Genomic DNA, 19,045 nt, shown 5'->3' with positions numbered 1-19,045 from the left:
TTTCTATGGCAGGCATAGATGACTCACAACAATCTAGTGATTCCGACCATGAAAGCCTTTAGCAGTACATTGGAAATAATAATATTAGGGATTCAAAAGCTGATACAGGAAAAGAGACTCTCCTTGAGAATGAGTGGCTCATTTTTGCAAGGATGAATATTTCCTTTGGAGGAGGCAGAATAACTTTATTTGAAAGGACATTGTGCCCCTCTCAGATAGCAATGCCTATCCATATGAAGCATTTACCCCTAAACCATGTCTGCAGAGCACTGGAAACATTTGAAAAATGCATGCAGAGGATTACTTGGCATTCTTACTGGATATTTTTTAGTCTTTCTGAGGCTACTCCCAGCGAGAGGTGCACCACTAAACGGTGTTTCATTTGAGAAACAACAGAGAGACGGCGTGATTTGAGTGTTGGACAGTTATGACTCTGGAAAGCAGGGTTCAAATTCTCTCTCGGTTATGAAAACCCACTGGTGTCACATCACATACTCTCAGAAAAGTCTGTGATCGGGTACCATCAGTTGAAAATGACTTACGTTGGCTGTTATTGCTTTGTATTATTGTCTTTGCACTTTTTGTATTTTGCATATTTGCACCCTTGAGTGATTTGTGAGCCACCCCAAGTCCCTCTGCGAGGTGTTGGCAGAGTATAAATAAAGTTTTTATAATAATAATAATAATAATAATAATAATAATTATAGACAACAATGATGATGAATAGAACTGCACTGGAAAGGAGTCTTTTGTACTAGAAAGTGTGGGGTTTTAATACAACCACTGTGTTGTTATGTTACGGTGTGAGGCAATCCCTCGCTGTCTGAGTATGATGGCCTTCCAAGTTCTTGGAAGACACCTGTGAGTGGGATTTTTTAATGTGTGCAGGTCGGTGCACAGCCGATCAACACACAGTCTTCACAGAATGAGGGTCCCAACCAGTGGCATGGTCAATCTGTTGCAGCCTTCTTCTGCCGTTGTAACATGTACCATGTTATCATCCACCTGATCCATCGTTGAGGTCTTCAGATTGTGCTCAGTCTGGAATCTCCCCCCCCCCCCCAGTAGTGCATGACTCTGGTGGTTATGTGGTTCCAGTGAACAACCACTGTAATTGCACTCACTACAGGCAGTTACAAACATCCAACTTACAAATGACTCATAGTTAAGAACAGGGGAGAGATAATAGGATGTGAGAGAGGTCTACTCCATGGAAGAGAAATCCACTCCTGAAAGAGGAAGAAAGGAGTTGGAGCTTTCTCTCCAAACCTTGTTTTCACAACAAGTCATTTTTTTCAAAATCTAGTTATTACAGAGACAGAAAGTGAGGTGAAATCTGAACAGGAGCACAGACAGCAAAACAAACACCACAGGGATGTCTAACCTTTTATGCTATCCATAGCTGATATAGGTAGGTAGGTAGGCTGGAGTTCCACTTCAAAAAATATTCAGAAACTTACTTATACATTCAGCTTAAGAACAAACCTACAGAACCTATCTTGTTTGTAACTTGGGGACTGCCTAAAGTGAACCCATGGCAATGATGATGTGGGTGCTTGTCTAGGTAAGCATTATCTTTATATATAAAATCTCAGCCTGCGTATGCTTATGCTCACAAAACTCGAAATGTTTTTGGTCAATTGACTTGACATTTCGACACAACGTGGCATTCCAATACGCACATGTTTTTTATAGTAAAATGAAATTTCAATACAAGTTGAATTCGAATACACATGTGTATTTAGTGCAAAACTAGTAGTCCGGGAATAGACAAAGTGGAATCTATGATGCTCAAAGCAACCATTCACAGCCTAGCTTTCATTTTACCTCAGCAGTATAAGAAATGAAACTGTGCTCTAACAACCAATTGCGGCACAGCTTACCATTTACCTTAGCAGTAAAAGAAATAACCAGCAATCATTGAGCAGCTTTCATTTTACCTCAGCAGAAGAAATAACCAATCACACTGCAGCTTTCCTTTTACCTCAGCATTATAAGAAATACCAACCATTCACAGAGCACCTGGCATTTCACCTCAGCAGTATAAGAAATGAAAGTTGAACTGTGTTTGGTTGCTATTGCCATACCAATCATTCAGACGGACATGGCGTTTGAGTACTAACGTCTTCATTTTCCAAAACACTATGCATTCGCTATGACTATCAATAAAGTGCAGGGGAAATCTTTGCATGTCTGCAGTTTGAATTTAGAAAACAATTCCTTCTCTGTATTGTGGAAGGCTTTCATGGCCGGAATCCATGGGTTGTTGTAGGTTTTTCCGGGCTATACGGCCATGTTCTGGAGGCAATTTTTCTCCTGACGTTTTGCCTGCATCTATGGCAAGCATCCTCAGAGGTAATGAGGTCTGTTGGAACTAAGAAAAATGGGCCTCAACAGACCTCATTACCTCTGAGGATGCTTGCCATAGATGCAGGCAAAACGTCAGGAGAAAAATTGCCTCCAGAACATGGCCATATAGCCTGGAAAAACCTACAACAACCAATTCCTTCTCTCTTGGGCACTTATACATTGCATGCTCCGGAGTCGGTAAATCGTCAGATCTTTTTGTTTATGCTGTAAATGGACCAAAAATGTCATCAATATGCCTTGCTTTCGCTATGACTATCCTAGATTTGCAGTAAAATAAAATAAAATAGCTTTACAATTTCTATAATAAACCTTTCCTTTCCTTTCATTCCACATGGACACGGCAACACAAGGCAGGGTATTGAATTGAATGATGTGTTTTCTCGGTGAATCTATGTTTGCAAAAATACTTTTATTTACTATCTCATTCATTTCATATCAGACTGAGCCACAGTGAAACGTGGTTGGATTTAGCTAGTTATTAATATTATTCTCCCACACCACAAATGAAAGCTGGCTGCTCTTAACACGAGTACGGATAATGAGATTTCAGCCCAGTTCTCATTTCTCCATGGAGAATTTCCTGGTCTTTCAAATTGCAGGGCGTTGATGTAATGCATTCAAATTCACTCGGTCAGCAGATCTGTTCTGTTTATTGACCAAAGCATGTGTGTGTTTGGGTTTGGGTTTGGGTTTGCATAAAGATTGCGGTCTGCGAAAAGGAACAGATGGAACAAGTAGAAGAGAAAATGTCATGGCGAACACAACTCTGTGATAACAAGCACCTGCAAAATGTGTGTTAAGAATTATGTAATAATCCTGGCTGTGTGGTTACACTAGACTCTTGCGAAAATAGCATTCTTTGGAGCATTTCATGTTGTGTGGCTCTAGAAAGGGTTACAGCTTCATCAAGATGGAGGGAAAGCACATGATTGTCAACTGATCTGTCTCTGTTTTGTTCAAATAAAGGCCTGTACTGTGCTTTATTTTTAGAGGCTATGACCTGCATGCAAATACATAGGAAGTTGAATTTGAATTACATTCAAATTGTGTACATAATGTCTACATTCAGGATTGTATAGATTCCTTTGCTTTCCAAGAGTTATAATGCAGTATATTGTCTCCCTTTAGCAGTAGGTGCATTACCATAAATGTGTTTATAAAATTAATTTTCTAAATGGTAATGGTGGACATGATTTAAGACATCGTTCACGGAAATAGTAAGCAAAATGGTTCTCAATGCGCAGTTCTGATATATTACAGAGTTATAATACAGGATGACCTTATATTATTATAGTATTGTTCAGACAATGTCAGTGAATTCAGGTAGGAAGAAATACAAATTATAGTTGGGATTGTGAGAACAATTGTGCCATTGGCATGGAGAAGAAATTAATTAATGTTTTCTCTAAGGATTTAATTATAACTAGCTTGGGTAACTGGTATTGCCCGGGTAATTAGTAGTCATTTTTTTACTTTTACAAAACGCATAAGACTGTGGGTGTACTACAACTCACATCATGCCAGGTTAACCCCCTGAAACTCCAATATTTAAAGTTTGAGTTTCACCCTGGCCCGATGCCACGCTCTCCCATCAGCTGTACTCGAGGGCCGCTACCGGAAGATCCCTTTCCCAGAGAGACTCTGCCCCTGTGAATCGGGTCATGTGGAAACAATAGAACATGTGCTCCTTCAGTGCCCGTTCTACAGGGATACCCGTGCCAGGCTTATCTTACCTCTAATAGACAAGCACCCAGGCCATTCAGGACAATTTTATACCTCCCTGCTACTTGCAGATACTAATTCAGCTACAACCTACAATGTCGCAAAGTTTTGTGCAGCAGCATACACAATCCGCCAGGGGATGACTAGTTCCAAAAGTCAACTGTGTGTCCAGTAATCTTCTTCCCTGGATCTACAATTGGTGATGGGTCTGGGCATTGTATGTTTTTACCCTGTTTCCCCTTCTGCTCCCACACCCATATTGTGTTTTTAGTAGTTGTATTTATATATTTTTAATGTACCAAACATGCCAGGTTTGTATGGAAATGTGACACTATTTCCTGTGCTGGTCAATGACCGAAATAAATGTTTTTGATTTGAAAGTTTGAGTGAGTTTGCTCTAGATGCATCATTGGTGGGGTTCAGTGTGCGCTCTGGCTGTAGTTTGAATTATAACTCTCACTATGGTGAGTCTATCCCATCAAATCCCTCCAGTATGTTCAGTTGGTCATGGAGGTTCTGTGTGTCAAGTTAGGTCTAAGTCCATCATTGATGGGGTGCAGAGTGCTTTCTGATTGCAGGTGAACTATAAATCCCAGTACCTAAAAGTAACAAATGTTAAGGCCAATTCCACCCCAAATCCACCAGTATTCAAATTTTGGCATATTGGGTATGTGTGCCAAATTTGGTGCAAATCCATTATTGTTTATGTTTATAATGCTCTCTGGATTTAGGTGAACTATAATTCCTGTAAATCAAGGTGAATTTCCCCACAAAGCTGTCCTGTATTTTTTGTTGGTCAGGGGGTTCTGTGTACCAAGTGAGGTCCAGGGTCATTGTTGGTGGGTCTAGAGTGCTCTTTGATTGCAGGTAAATTATAAATCCCAGTACCTACAACGACAATAAATCAAGGTGAATCCCCACCAAACATCTCCAGTATTTTTCTTTGGTCATGAGGGTTCTGTGTGCCAAAAGTGGTCCAGGTCATTGTCAGCGGGGATCACAGTGCTCTGACTTGATGCAGGGTGAACTACAACCTCCATCACATGGAGTCAACCTCCAAACTCCTCCAGTATGTTTACTTACTGATTAGTTCTTCTCTGTTTGTTGTGCAGACAGAGTTGAAAAGAGTAGGAAAGGGTTAAGGGAGAGGCAGTGGCCGGGATCATGCAAATTCCACACCAGTGGAGAGAGTAATAAACACTGGGATGCCTGTGGTGGAGGAAACACATAAAATTTAGGATTAAATTGTACCTGAATGAAAGTATTCCTTGGGTGGTGGGCAGTATGGTGTTTGGGGAGGACATTGACAGAGTTTGAGCTATGTATTCATGGTGCTCGCTATAACCTGCAATGTCATTGGAAGGAGGGCTTTTGGTAACTTCTCAGCACAATGGGTTAAATCTGTTTTGTGGAAGTGGGAGCCTGTCTGTGGAAGTGGCCACTCCAACCACACATATACATACATCTACATTTTCACTTTTATTATCGATATAGATATAGATAGATGAAAGGTTTCTAGCCTTTTGAGACTGCAAAGAGGCTAGGAAAGTGTGTAAGCAATGCTTTTCGAGAGCTAGCGCCTGGGAATAAATAATACAGAACACGAGAGCACACTGTTACCTTTTTTATGTCATTGTCTTGTAACAGTCGAAGAATCCAGCTTTTCTTGTTTCAAATATTTTACAGGAAAAGGAAGCACTGTAGATATTGTATATTGCATGTTTGTCATTGTTATTTGGATGTTTGGATGTTTGGCTACTTGATTGGCGGTTACATTGATGGTGGTCTCATTTTAGATAATATGCCTTTGTATGTCACGAAGGATGCCAGCCAATGCGCGCAATGCAATTCTGCAGAAACATCTGGAGAGAACTATCTGGCTGACCATCGTAATAAATACTCTTTTAGAGCTGCCAACATCTACATTTGGGTTGGAGATGCCATTTCAGTAGAGGCCCTTTGCATCACAATAATCAGTCTCTGTTTGCCTTTTGGCACCACTAAGTCGCCAAGAATGGGGCCATTCAGGTCTCATGTGGCATCAGCCGAATGGTTGGCTTATTGAGGGAATCTTCTCCTTTGGCACCTGTCTGTGGGTGTTGTTGAAACAGCAAAAGTACAGGGAGTTCTTGGGGAAGAGAACAGCTTGCTGTCACAGAGATAAGGCCTGGAGGAAGGCTGCTGGATCCGTTTCAGCAATGCTGCTGCTTCTGCTGACTGCACTGAATTCGCCTTCTGTTTCAGGGAATGGGCCTGGGAGGAGAGCCCTGGCATTTCTTGCAGAGGAGAATGCCATTTTGAAAAGGCTCTCGGTTGCAGAGACTGCCATCTAAATGCATGGGTGGACCTGACTGTATCTGCATGTGTGCTGTGTATGTGCATTCTGGTATATCTCACTGAACATTAAAATCAGAATGTCTAGGGTGGTCAGCTGGTGGCAATGGAGAAAGGGAAAGCCCACTCTCAGAGAGGAATGGAGAGAGCATAGAGCAAAGTAGAGAAGGCAGGAACCCAGAAAAGGGAGGTCACTTTCATTCCTGTTCGTGTTATTTTCACATAACAATCTATACAAAATATATACAAATATATATTTGTTCTGCATATGATTGTCGCAAGAAATCTATTTTTGCAAAATCCAATGCACAATTATTATTTCCATATATAAATCAATTTTTTGGATAAAATAAATAAATAAAATGATCAGCAGGAAGATAACGAATGTCAGGTGAAAGGATATTATTCTCACAGATTCTCACTGAAGACATGCCATGAAGTTGGACACTTAACTTACCTTGAATTAAATGCGGATGGCTCAAATCAATTTATTATTTGATTTTTCTCTTTCGTGATGCCATATTCTGAAGTATACATGTATAAGTACTGTAATTCTACATTACTAGCTGTCACCTGCCACGCATTGCTGTGGCTCAGTCTGTGTATATGTGTTTTGTGTGTGTGTGTGTATTTGTGTATATATGTGTGTTTGTGTGTATATGTGGATTTGTGCATGTGTTGTAATGCATTTTTTTTGTTTTTTTGGCTTTTTAAGTCTCTTCTGCTGTGTTTTTCAGTGTTTCTATTAGTGATGGTCACTTGTTGGCCTAAGAGGTGTATTGTGTCCAAATTTGGTGTCATTTCGTCCAGTGGTTTTTGAGTTATGTTAATCCCACAAGTGAACATTACATTTTTATATATATAGATTATAACATTTCTACAGCTGCTTTGGACCTCCGGTGGCGCAGCAGGTTAAACCACTGAACTTACTGACCAAAAGGTTGGTGGTTCAAATCCAGGGAGTGGGGTGAGCTCCTGCTATTAGCCCCAGCTTCTGCCAACCTAGCAGTTTGAAAACATGCAAATGTGAATAGATCAATAGATACTGCTTCTTCAGGAAGGCAATGATGCTCCATGCAGTCATGCTGGCCACATGACCTTGGAGGTGTCTACGGATAACACCTGTTCTTCAGCTTAGAAATGGAAATGAGCACCACCACCCAGAGTCGGACACAACTAGACATAATGTCAAGAGGAAACCTTTAACTTTGCATTTACAGCTGTTTTCTTCAGGTATATGAGAATACAGATGATAATAACTTCATTCCCACAACCTTTTCCCAACTTAAACAGTATTTTGTGCACAAAAGCATGTGCATTCAAGTGTAAATATGGTTACAAGTGCCACATGCACATTAGTTCTAAGTAAAGTTACAGTATATGCTTATGTGTACAGGCTGATTGTAATGTTGCTTCCCAAGTTGCTATGTTTGTGTAGATTGGTTTGTGTGTAACCTATAAACATATAGCCATTTCTGTGGCTTCTTTTCTTACTCTCATTTTCTGCCTTTTCTCGTGATGAGTTGCATAGTTTGTGGCCGGGTACGGAAGAAGAAAAACAAGCGAACGTGTTCCACTCGGAACAGAAGGTTACTCATTGTTTAGTTTTATTGACTGTCTGTCATTTATCAGAGAATTAAGTGTCCAGTTTGCGGTTTTGGCTGAGGCTCTTTTTAAGGGCAGGTGCAGTTTCTCTGCAATAAAAAACTATTGTCCATGCCATCGCATTTTCCATTTTGATCTATGATTGTGAAAACCAGACAGTGAAGAAAGATAGGAAGAGAATCAACTCACTTGAATTGAGGTGCTGGAAAAGAGTTTTACAAAGACTGCTAAAAGGGCAATAAAACAAATCCTAAAACAAATAAAATCTGAACTCTTTCTAAAAGCCAAGATGACTAAGGCCTCTTCCACACAGTTATATAAAATCCACATTGAACTGTGTTTTATTTATTTATATATTTATTTCTTTACTTATTTCCTATATCTTCTCACCCCAAAGTGGACTCAGAGTGGCTATCTATCTATATATATACTAGCTGTGCCCTGCCACGCGTTGCTGTGGCCTATAGTAAAACTTATCAAAGTTGAGGTAGATATCTGGACTATTATGAAAGAGAGGTACCTACTATTCCTTCCCCCTTTTCCTCCCCCTTTCTCTCCTTTCTTCCTTCTCTACCTCTTTCCTTCTTTCACTACTTGGTTTCATCCTTCTCTCTTTCCTTCATTCCCTCCCCCTTTCTTCCTTTGCCTTTCTTCCCTCCCTGTTTGCTTCCTTCTTTCTCTTTTTATTTCCTTTTATTTCACCACCATCATAACAATAACAATAATGCAATGCATTGCCTCTGGGACCTGACACCTCTCCCATTCCCCCTAAAAGGGTCTCATAGGAATAATAGCATCATAATAATAATAGAAATAACAACCTTTACCCGCCACGCGTTGCTGTGGCCAACCTTCCCTCTTTCTCTCCTTCTTTCCCTCCTTCCTTCCTTCCCTCCCATCTTTCCTTCTCCTCTTCCTTCTCTATCTCTTTCCTTCCTTCCCCCTTTTTCTTTCTCTTCTGGTCTCTTTTCTTCCTTCTCTCTTTCCTTCTTTCCTTCCCTCCCTCTCTTCCCCCTTCCTTCACTCCCTCTTTCCTTCCTTCATTCCCTTTTTTCTTTCCTTCTCTCCTTCCTTCCTTCCCCCTTTTTCTTTCTCTTCTGGTCTCTTTCCTTCCTTCTCTCTTTCCTTCTTTCCTTCCCTCCCTCTTTCTCTACATCTTCCCCCTTCCTTCACTCCCTCTTTCCTTCTTTCATTCCCTTTTTTCTTTCCTTCTCTCCTTCCTTCCTTCCCCCTTTTTCTTTCCCTCCCTCTGTCTCTCATTTCTTCCTACTCTATCTCTTTCCTTCCTTCCCCCTTTTTCTTTCTCTTCTGCTGTCTCTCTTTTCTTTCCTTCCATCTTTCCTTTTCTTTCCTTTTCTTCTTCCTTCTTTCTCTAACTTTCCTTCCTTCCCCCTTTTCTTTATCTCCCTTTCTCTTTCTTCCTTCTTTCCTTCCTTCCTGTCTTTCCTGGATTTTGACAGGGCGGGAAGGGGCGGGGTGGGGTTTGGAGGTGGCGTGAAGTAAAAGGAGGTAAGATTGGGGCAGGTGAGTGATGGAGCGTGAGGTTGTGTGTGTGTGTGCGGCAGCGGGGGGAGTGATGGAGCGTGGGGTTGCGCGTGTGTGTGCGGCAGCGGGGGGGAGTGGGGTTGCGTGTGTGTGTGTGGCGGTGGGGGGAGTGATGGAGCGTGGGGTTGCGCGTGTGTGTGTGGCGGTGGGGGGAGTGATGGAGCGTGGGGTTGCGTGTGTGTGTGCGGCGGGGGGAGTGATGGAGCGTGGGGTTGTGTGTGTGCGTGCGGCAGGGGGTGTGTGTGTGCGGGAAGCGGCGGGGCTTGGAGTGGGCATGGCTTCTGCAGAGGGAACTGTGTGTGCGCGCCAGGGAACTTGCGGCTGGGCACCAATGCGCATGCTCAGTTGTTTTGCCGTTTTGTGAGTGTGTTGTTGTGTTGTTTTTCATTTTGAGTAGATATGTTTGTACCTTATGGGTTGTGTTATGGGCATGGGAATTTTGGTTAAGTTTCGTTGGGGGGGTTTGTGAATTTTGTTGATTTGCCGTTTTGTGAGTGTGTTGTTGTGTTGTTTTTCATTTTGAGTAGATATGTTTGTACCTTGTGGGTTGTGTTATGGGCATGGCAATTTTGGTTAAGTTTCGTTGGTTTATTTTTTGAGTTTTGTTGTTTTGCCGTTTTGTGAGTGTGTTGTTGTGTTGTTTTTCATTTTGAGTAGATATGTTTGTACCTTGTGGGTTGTGTTATGGGCATGGGAATTTTGGTTAAGTTTCGTTGGGTTTTTTTGAGTTTTGTTGTTTTGCCGTTTTGTGAGTGTGTTGTTGTGTTGTTTTTCATTTTGAGTAGATATGTTTGCACCTTGTGGGTTGTGTTATGGGCATGGGAATTTTGGTTAAGTTTCGTTGGGGCTTTTTGAGTTTTGTTGTTTTGCCGTTTTGTGAGTGTGTTGTTGTGTTGTTTTTCATTTTGAGTAGATATGTTTGTACCTTTTGGGTTGTGTTATGGGCATGGCAATTTTGGTACAGTTTCGTTGGGGGGTTGTGGAGTTTTGCTGTCCGGTTGAACCAACCTAACAGATTTATATATATAGATAAATGCTCTGGTCATAATGAGTACCTTAAAAACAAAAGAACCAATGAACGAAATCACACCAAATTTGGCAACAAAGCATCTCACAACACAAGGAGTGACCATGACTCAAAACATTATGATTTTTTTTTCATTTGGGAGTTGTAGTTGCTGGGATTTATAGTTCACCTACAATCAAAGAGCATTCTGAACTCCACCAACAATGGAATTGAACCAAACTTGGTACACAGAACTCCCATGACCAACGGAAAATACTGAGGGGGTTTGGTGGGCATTGACCTTCACTTTTGGAATTGTAGTTCACCTCCATCCAGAGAACACTGTGGACTCAAACAATGATGGATCTGGACCAAACTTGGCACAAGCACTCAATACGCCCAAATATGAACACAGATGGAGTTTGGGGGAAATAGATGTTGACATTTGGGAGTTGTAGTCACTGGGATTCACAGTTCACCTACAATCAAAGAGCATTCTGAACCCCACGAATGACAGAATCGGGGCAAACTTCCCACACAGAACCCCCATGACCAACAGAAAATACTTAAGGCCATCCAATCCAACTCCCTTCATCAGGGCAAGAAAACATAATCAAAGTCCTCCTGACAAAGAGCCATCCAGCCATAGATATAGATAGATAGATAGATAGATAGATAGATAGATATGATTCACACACAGAGAGATATAGTATCATAGATTTGAAAGGGACCCTTAAAGAAGGACAATGATATGTTGCATGTTCCAGGGTGGGCAAACCAGACACTCTCCACATCAACACTTACAAAGAAACAGCATGAAATACTGTTTACCAACAAGCAGAAAGAAATTACACATATTAGAAACTAATTTTATTTGTTTATTTATTTACATCACTTATATCCCGCCCATATCAGCCCGCAGGCAACTCAGGGCGGTCTAACTTTCTCATTACTTTATTTTCCAGATCAACAGACTGGGCCACAGCAACGCGTGGCAGGGGACAGCTAGTTTCCTATATTTATACCCCACTCTTCTTGCCCCAAAAGGAACCACAGATTATGGCAAAATTCAATGCCGCATTATACATATAAATAAACAAATATTACATCTAGAATTATAAAACAGTTATAACATTTAAATACAATGTTTAAAAACATAGTGCCTACTCATAGTCCTTATTCAAGCTGCTACATTCAAGTTGGATTCCATATTGCACTATTCTCTGAACACTTGTGTATAAAGACCAGGAGGGAGGGGCTAGTCTTATGTCACTGGGAAGGGAGTTCCATAGCCGAGGGGCTACCACTAAGAAGGACCTGTCTCTCGTTCCTACCAGTCATGCCTGCGAAGGTGGTGGAACCAAGAGTAGGGCCTGCCCAGCAGATCTTAACGCTCTAACTGGCTCATAGAGGAAGATACGTTCAGACAGGTAAGTTGGGCCAGAACTGTGTAGGGCTTTATAGGCCAAAGCCAGCACTTTGAATTGAGCCTGATGGCAAACTGGCAGCTAGTGGAGCTGACGTAATGGAGTTGTGTGCTCCCTGTATACAGCTCCAGTGAGGAATCTGGCTGTGACCCATTGAACTACTTGGAGCTTCCAAACAGTCTTCAAAGGCAGCCCCATGTGTCGACTCAAATAACCAATTTCAAAGCAGATATTGTGGATTATCTGCCTTGATATTGTGGGTTATATGGCTATGTGGAAGGACCCAATGCAAAATCTGCACTGCCATGTAATCCAGTTTCTGATACCAGATTATCAGCTTTGAATTGGATTATATGGCAGTGTAGACTCATAATCCAGTTCAAAGAAGATGATCTGGATTATATGGTAGCGTAGATCAAGCCTGAACCGAGACTATCATAACTTTGACACAGCATGGGAAGACATGACTCCCTTGAAAGGATATTATGACTTAGATAAGTAGAAGTCAGTATGAAAAAAGAAAGACCTCTTTAGAGAGGGGTAGACACAATCAAGTCTGCAAGACTTGAGTAGTGTGTTGGAGGGGTTAGTTCTCATCACTGGGGTAACGGCCTATATTTCTACTCACAGGGTGGTTGTTCTGGTCGAACGGGTGGCTTTCTGCTCCACTTGATTCCTGCAGACTTCCTAGGAAAGAGATCTGTGCAACGTGGAGGTTTGCATTCAGCTTCTTCCACTGGAAGCTGGTCTGGAAAAGGTAACACCCCTCCCCTTTTTCCTACTGCCCCAAACTGATAAGTTGATCTTGAACAAAATAGCTCTCAGATTTGGTTTTCCCATCTAGTTGTACCTGATCAGCTAGGCATGCCAAGAGTTTGTAAACTTATGGGGGGTTTTATTGTTATTTGCAGTGATGATCTTGGACATATACAGGCAGTCTCAGAGTTACAAACATCTGACTTGATGACTTATAGTTAAGAACAGAGGTGAGACAACAGGAAGTGAGGAGATTAACTCCTGAAAGAATGATCGTGGGGAAAAGATGTTTCCACTGAAGCTTTATCTCCAATCCTTGTTTCTACAATGTCAAAATATCCGGGCGTCCCTTAGGCAACATCCTTGCAGACAGCCAATTTTCTCACACGAGAGGCAACTTACAGTTTCTTAAGTCGCTCTTGACACAAATAATTAAAAAAGTGAGGTGAAATCTTCTGAACAGGGGCACAGATTAACACCACAGGGGGTTTATTATTATTTTATTATTATTAAACTTTATTTGTACCCCGCTAGCATCTCTCGAAGGACTCGATGCGGCTTACAAAGGCCAAGGCCTCAATACACAACACAGGAATACACTCAAAGCAAATTAAAAACAATTAAAGCAGTATTAAAACAACAAAACCACAAGCAATAAACAATACATCAACAAGATAAAACTGGGCCAGGCCAGAGTAGAGGGTACAGGATTAAAAAGTGCTGATGTGACAGGTGATATTATAAGGCAAGTGCAGTGTGCAGTGTGCGGCAGTCTTAAATTCTAATAAAGTGCTTCTGGGACTTGGTATTGGAGATTTCCTAATCGGGGAAGGCACATCGGAACAGCCAGGTCTTCAAATCCTTTCTGAAGACTGCCAATGTAGAGGCCTGTCTAAGATCTTTGGGGAGAGTGTTCCAGAGATGGGGGGCCAAAGCATGTGTGTGTGTGTGTCTATAGATTGATTGATCGATCGATGGATAGTCTAGAGTCGCACTGTGAAAAAGTACCTGTTCTGACTTACAAACAAATTCAGCAAACCTAGAGAATGTATCTTGTTCATAACATGGGGACTGCCTGTACCTAAGACAGGAAATTATTTTGAATACCACAACTGTTCCAAAGTCACAATTCTCCCATGCAAATGGATGGTTACCGCAAACTTTAAAAAAACCCAACAGTATAATTTAACGGGGTGTGTCTGTTTCATTTATTTCTATGGCTGTAAAATATTTGGCTGTCATAAATCTTTGCTTATGAAACAAGTGTGATTCCTATATATTTTTTGTGAGGAATTGAAGGTATTGTACCTTATGCAGGTCTGTTTGTATCTAGCTATAATTCCTTAATTTGTGGTTAGCTCATCCAGGCTCCCAAGATTGTGAACAATAGTATTTTACGTACCGTATATACGCGAGTATAAGCTGAGTTTTTCAGACCTTTTTAGGCTGAAAAAGCCCTCCTCAGCTTATACTTGAGTCAAGGTTATTTATCATTTTAAAGGTAAAGGTATTCCCCTGACATGAAGTCCAGTTATGTACGACTCTGGGGTGTGGTGCTCATCTCCAATTCTATGCCAAAGAGCCGGCGTTGTCCATAGACACCTCCAAGGCCATGTGGCTGGCATGACTGCATGGAGCGTCGCTACCTTCCCGCCGGAGAGGGAATTTATCATTTTACTCTATTATTATTATTATTATTATTATTATTATTATTACTACTACTACTACTACATGTATATTATTTTACTCTATTATTACAAGTATTATTTTTCTCTATTATTGTTATTATTACATTTATTGTTTTACTCATTTATTGTTTTATTATGACATTTATTATTTTACTCTATTATTATTACAATTATTATTTTACTCTATTGTTATTATTACATTTGTTATTTTACTAATTTATTATTATTACAATTATTATTTTACTCTATTATTACAATTTTTACTTTTCTTTTTTATTATTACAATTATTTCAATCTTATTATTACATTTATTATTTTTCTCTATTATTATCACATTAATTATTTGACTCTATTATTATTGGAAGGATACGTGAGCACATTTACATTGAAGAAGATTAGAATAATCAGAGTTGGACAGTCTTATCTTAAATAACAGTTTTATGTAAATATTCAGAAACATTTATCCTACGGATGCCTCAATTAATGTAATTTTATTGGTTTCTATTTTTATTTTGAAATTTACCAGTAGCTGCTGCATTTCCCACCATCAGATTATACTCGAGTCAATACGTTTTCCCAGTTTTTTTTTTTTTTTTGTAGTAATATTAGGTGCCTCGGCTTATATTCGGGTCGTCTTATACTCTAGTATATACTCAAGGATTCCTTAGAGGTGGTTTTGCAAGTTCCTTCCTTCAAATTACAATCCACAACACCTGATATTCATTGGCATTGTCTCATCCAAGTACTAACTGAGCTTGTTTAGCATCCAAGATCAGATGGGATCTGATGCCTTTGAGTTATCTAAATTGGTAGATTGTGTATCATTACATTAGTAGAATGTCTCAAACTGTTATATTCCAGCCCACTAGAAACTCCATTACACTGATCTACTGCAAATAGAAGTCTTCCTTTTCCCTTTATGTGACTGACCGAGTGCTAGTTGGCTCCCAGGCATTTCAGACAGGGGTCCCAGCCAACTCTATTTAGAGATGTCAGGAATTGGGCCTGGGATCTTTTGCATGCAAAACACGTGTTCTTTCCACTTGGAGCCGCTCTCGGGTTCCCAGCCTGCATTTCAAAAGGGTGCAGAGAAAAGAGGGAAAACTGGAAGAAGAGAAAGGTGGAATCACATGCTAACCCAGGAAGGTTACGAACAAAATAGGTTCTGTAGGTTTGTTCTTAAGCTGAATTTGTATGTAAGTTGAAACAGGTACTTTTCAACAAGTATAACTCGAGCAAAATATATACATATATTAGCTTTGGATAGCATAGGGTAGGGTTAACACCCTGGTGTGTTTGTTTTGCTTTACAGCAAGAAAGTCTCTACTTTTGTTACTGATGTAAAATCACTGTATAAACAACAGCTTTTTGTTCATTGTATATTACTCAATGCTGCATCATATAAGTTGGTTATAGGTTCAATATTGTATTATATAAGCTGGAAAAAAAATTACCTTTGTGATTTATGTACTACGACTTGTAGTGGATTTGTGTTTGTTTTGCTGTCTCTGCCCCTGTTCAGAAGATTTCACTTCACTTTTTGTCCCTGTGAGAATTGGATTTTGAAAAATGTGGCATGTTTTGGAATGAAGAATAGGTGATCAAGCTTCAGTGGAGACACCTTTTCCCCACAATAACAATTCTTTCAATAGTGAATTTCCCTTCTCTCACTTCCTGTTGTCTCAACCCTGTTCATAGCTTTAAGTCAGATGTAAGTTGAATGTTGTTTATTATTATTATTATTATTATTATTATTATTATTATTTATACACCACTTTAATTCCCAAAGGGGACCCAAAGCAGCTTGACATAAAAGCATTAATATACAATTAAAATATATGAATATACAAACATTCAAACAGAATGTTCATAACTCAGGACTGCCTGTACTACTTGTTGGGATTCAACCCCACACTGCCCAAGTCGCAAGTCCTCAACGAGGAGCAGTTAGTTGGTTTAGTATAGACTAAGGGCTTCTCTTTCCCCATGTCTCCTGTATGACAGTTTGAATATATCTAATGTCTTCTCTCCTCTCTGTTTCTGCTCTCATTCTGCTTGGCTATTTCAAATGGATCCTTTTCTACTGCAAGCCTTTTTGAATCTGACTTCTGCCTTCTTACACTTAATATGGAGAGTATGTGCTGTGTGCTTTGAGATCTCTCTCTGCTTGTGTGTCAGGAGAGATGTAGAGGTTTTCCCTCTCTTTGAAACCTTAGAAGAGAAGGGTATTAGAGTAGCGCAGATCCAGTTCTTTACCATGAAGAAATGTAGTTAGTTCTTTATTATTGTAAACTAGCTCTCCCCTGCCACGCATTGCTGTGGTCCAGTCTGTGTATATGTGTTTTGTGTGTGTGTATTTTTGTGTTATATATGTGGTTTTGCGCATGTGTTGTAATGTATTTTTTGTTTTTGGGCTTTTAAAGTTTCTTTCGCTGCGTTTTTCAATGTTTTTATGAGTGATGGTCACTTGTTGACCTGATAGGTGTCTTGTGTCCAAATTTGGTGTCAATTAGTCCAGTGGTTTTTGAGTTATGTTAATCCCACAAATGACTATTACATTTTTATTTATATAGATAAACCTTTTGTGATTTTTAAGATTGCACTCTGCGTGTTCGCCTCCTAAGCTCTAATTTTTTTTACAGCCACAACCAACAGCCTTTCACACTTTGCCAGCTGTGAGCTGTTGCTCAACTTTTTGTATCCTGTTTGTTTTGGGATGCTCTGCTATTTATTTTGGGTTGTTTTCCCTAACACTATTAACCAGGGCTAATCCTGCTTAGTTTGCAAGATCAGAAGGGATATGGTGCGTAAACACATATCCACATGCCATGTCCTCTGCAACCCATCCTCAAAATAATTTAAATATTTATTTTTTTCCCCAACTTCTCTCCGCTAGGTTCTTCCATTTGTAATACTGGCTTCTTCGGTCTTCACGGGAGCAAGGCGCTTCTGTCATCATGGCAGAGGAAGATCTTATCTTTCACATCGAATGCCTCGACAACACCAAGTTAGCAAAGACTGTTCCTGGAAGTTATCATGATGCTGATAGCGAGGAGGAAGATAACTATTATATTTGCTCAATAACAGATGATCACGACCCTTCCTTGAACAAAGGAGGGAATGACAAAGTCAGCAATTACTACAGCAACTTGGTCAAAAACGAGCAGTTTTCATCCAGCGCTTCTCCTCGAAATTCTTTCAATTTCAAGGTAAGCATCCATCTCGGCTTAACCCTCTCTGACTTACATTGGCATGGCATGCAAGGCTGATGCTTTCTGAGCAGCTTTTCTCATACTAACTATTGCAGTGAACATTACAGCTCTGTTCTGTTTACCTAGACCTGTTACAATCCTCTGGTCTACTTTTCATGTTTTGACCAAGTTTCTTTAGCATGCATATTTGCTGCACGTAGAAAAGATAATGCTTGGTAGATAGCATGACATGGGAAATTAGCACGAACACTGAAGGAAATAGTGTTTCTTCTCTCTATTGTTTATACAGTGCCCTTTTTATAGGGGACATTTTGAGAAACATGTAGAAGTGTTCACCCCTCTTCTCAACTCACACCCCCTGAAAATTACCTGCTATGACCGTCAACCAATATCATCCCTTTGGTTTACCAATTGGCCAAGTAGAGGGTACTATTTGATGGTACTATCCTCTAGCATCTAGCTGCACCATTCTCAGAACCAGATTGAATTCTGGGTGTCCATATTAGTGTAATTATAATTATATTGTAATGTTAGTAATTATAATTAATTACACAGCCCAACCCAAAAACATTTATTTTCTTGGTGTCTTGGTATTTAGGCTTATTCCTGCGGTTATTTGGGCAACCATATCTAGTTCCTAGATATGGTTATCATGTTTTTCTATGGGTATATGGCACATGGGGCCTCCAGTGGCGCAGCAGGTTAAACCGCTGTGCTGCTGAACTTGCTGATTGAAAGGTCGCAGGTTCAAATCCGGAGACTGGGATGAGCTCCCGCTGTTAGCCCCAGCTTCTGTCAACCTAGCAGTTCGAAACATGCAAATGTGAGTGGATCAATAGATATTGCTTCAGCGGGAGAGTAATGACGCTTCATGCAGTCATGCTGGCCACATGACCTTGGAGGTGTCTACGGACAATGCCAGCTCTTCGGCTTAGAAATGGAAATGAGCGCTATCCCTCAAAGTTGGACATGACTACACTTAATATCAGGGGGAAACCTTTACCTTTTATTATTTATTTATTTAGGGCTTTTATATGGCATATGTTCTATATCCCAAAAACTAAAGCTGATAGGGCAAAACCAGTGCCATTTTTGGAACCAGCAGGTCAAATATCCCAGGAACAGGTCTAACATTCAAGGCACCAAAAGGTGTGTTGGCTAGCATTATCAATATTGTAATACTATTAACCATGCCTCCTTCTATTGTTGAAATGCAAAGATTGAGTCAAAGGCAGCATGCTGTGCGTGGAATTTGAGAGTTGTATCTGAGCAATAATTATTTCTATTGACTGAGAAATGGAGGGGGTCTTTGTAGATCCTAAATAAATTATGTATCAAGTGTTGGCCCAACTGGGTGCATAGTACATCTGTTTTGCTAAG

General features: G+C 40.3%; 1 protein-coding gene across 3 annotated transcripts in view; it reads left to right on the top strand.

Annotated features, from left to right (window-relative positions):
- The window catches only part of LOC132782013 (eukaryotic elongation factor 2 kinase-like), a 59,186-nt gene that overhangs the window by 4,961 nt on the left and 35,180 nt on the right, over positions 1–19,045 (top strand). For 2 of the 3 annotated variants that reach the window (XM_067461225.1, XM_067461223.1), the window contains exon 2: positions 17,350–17,662. In XM_067461225.1, the coding sequence (XP_067317326.1) occupies positions 17,411–17,662 (252 nt within the window). In that variant the 5' untranslated portion in view covers positions 17,350–17,410. Of the gene's footprint in view, positions 1–12,639; positions 12,767–17,349; positions 17,663–19,045 lie in introns of all 3 variants that reach the window. The other variant, XM_067461224.1, reaches the window with a different exon arrangement.

This window comes from Anolis sagrei, chromosome Y (genome assembly GCF_037176765.1).
Source record: "Anolis sagrei isolate rAnoSag1 chromosome Y, rAnoSag1.mat, whole genome shotgun sequence".
Classification (NCBI taxonomy): Eukaryota; Metazoa; Chordata; class Lepidosauria; order Squamata; family Dactyloidae; genus Anolis; species Anolis sagrei.
This window is presented reverse-complemented; position numbering and strand designations above follow the sequence as displayed.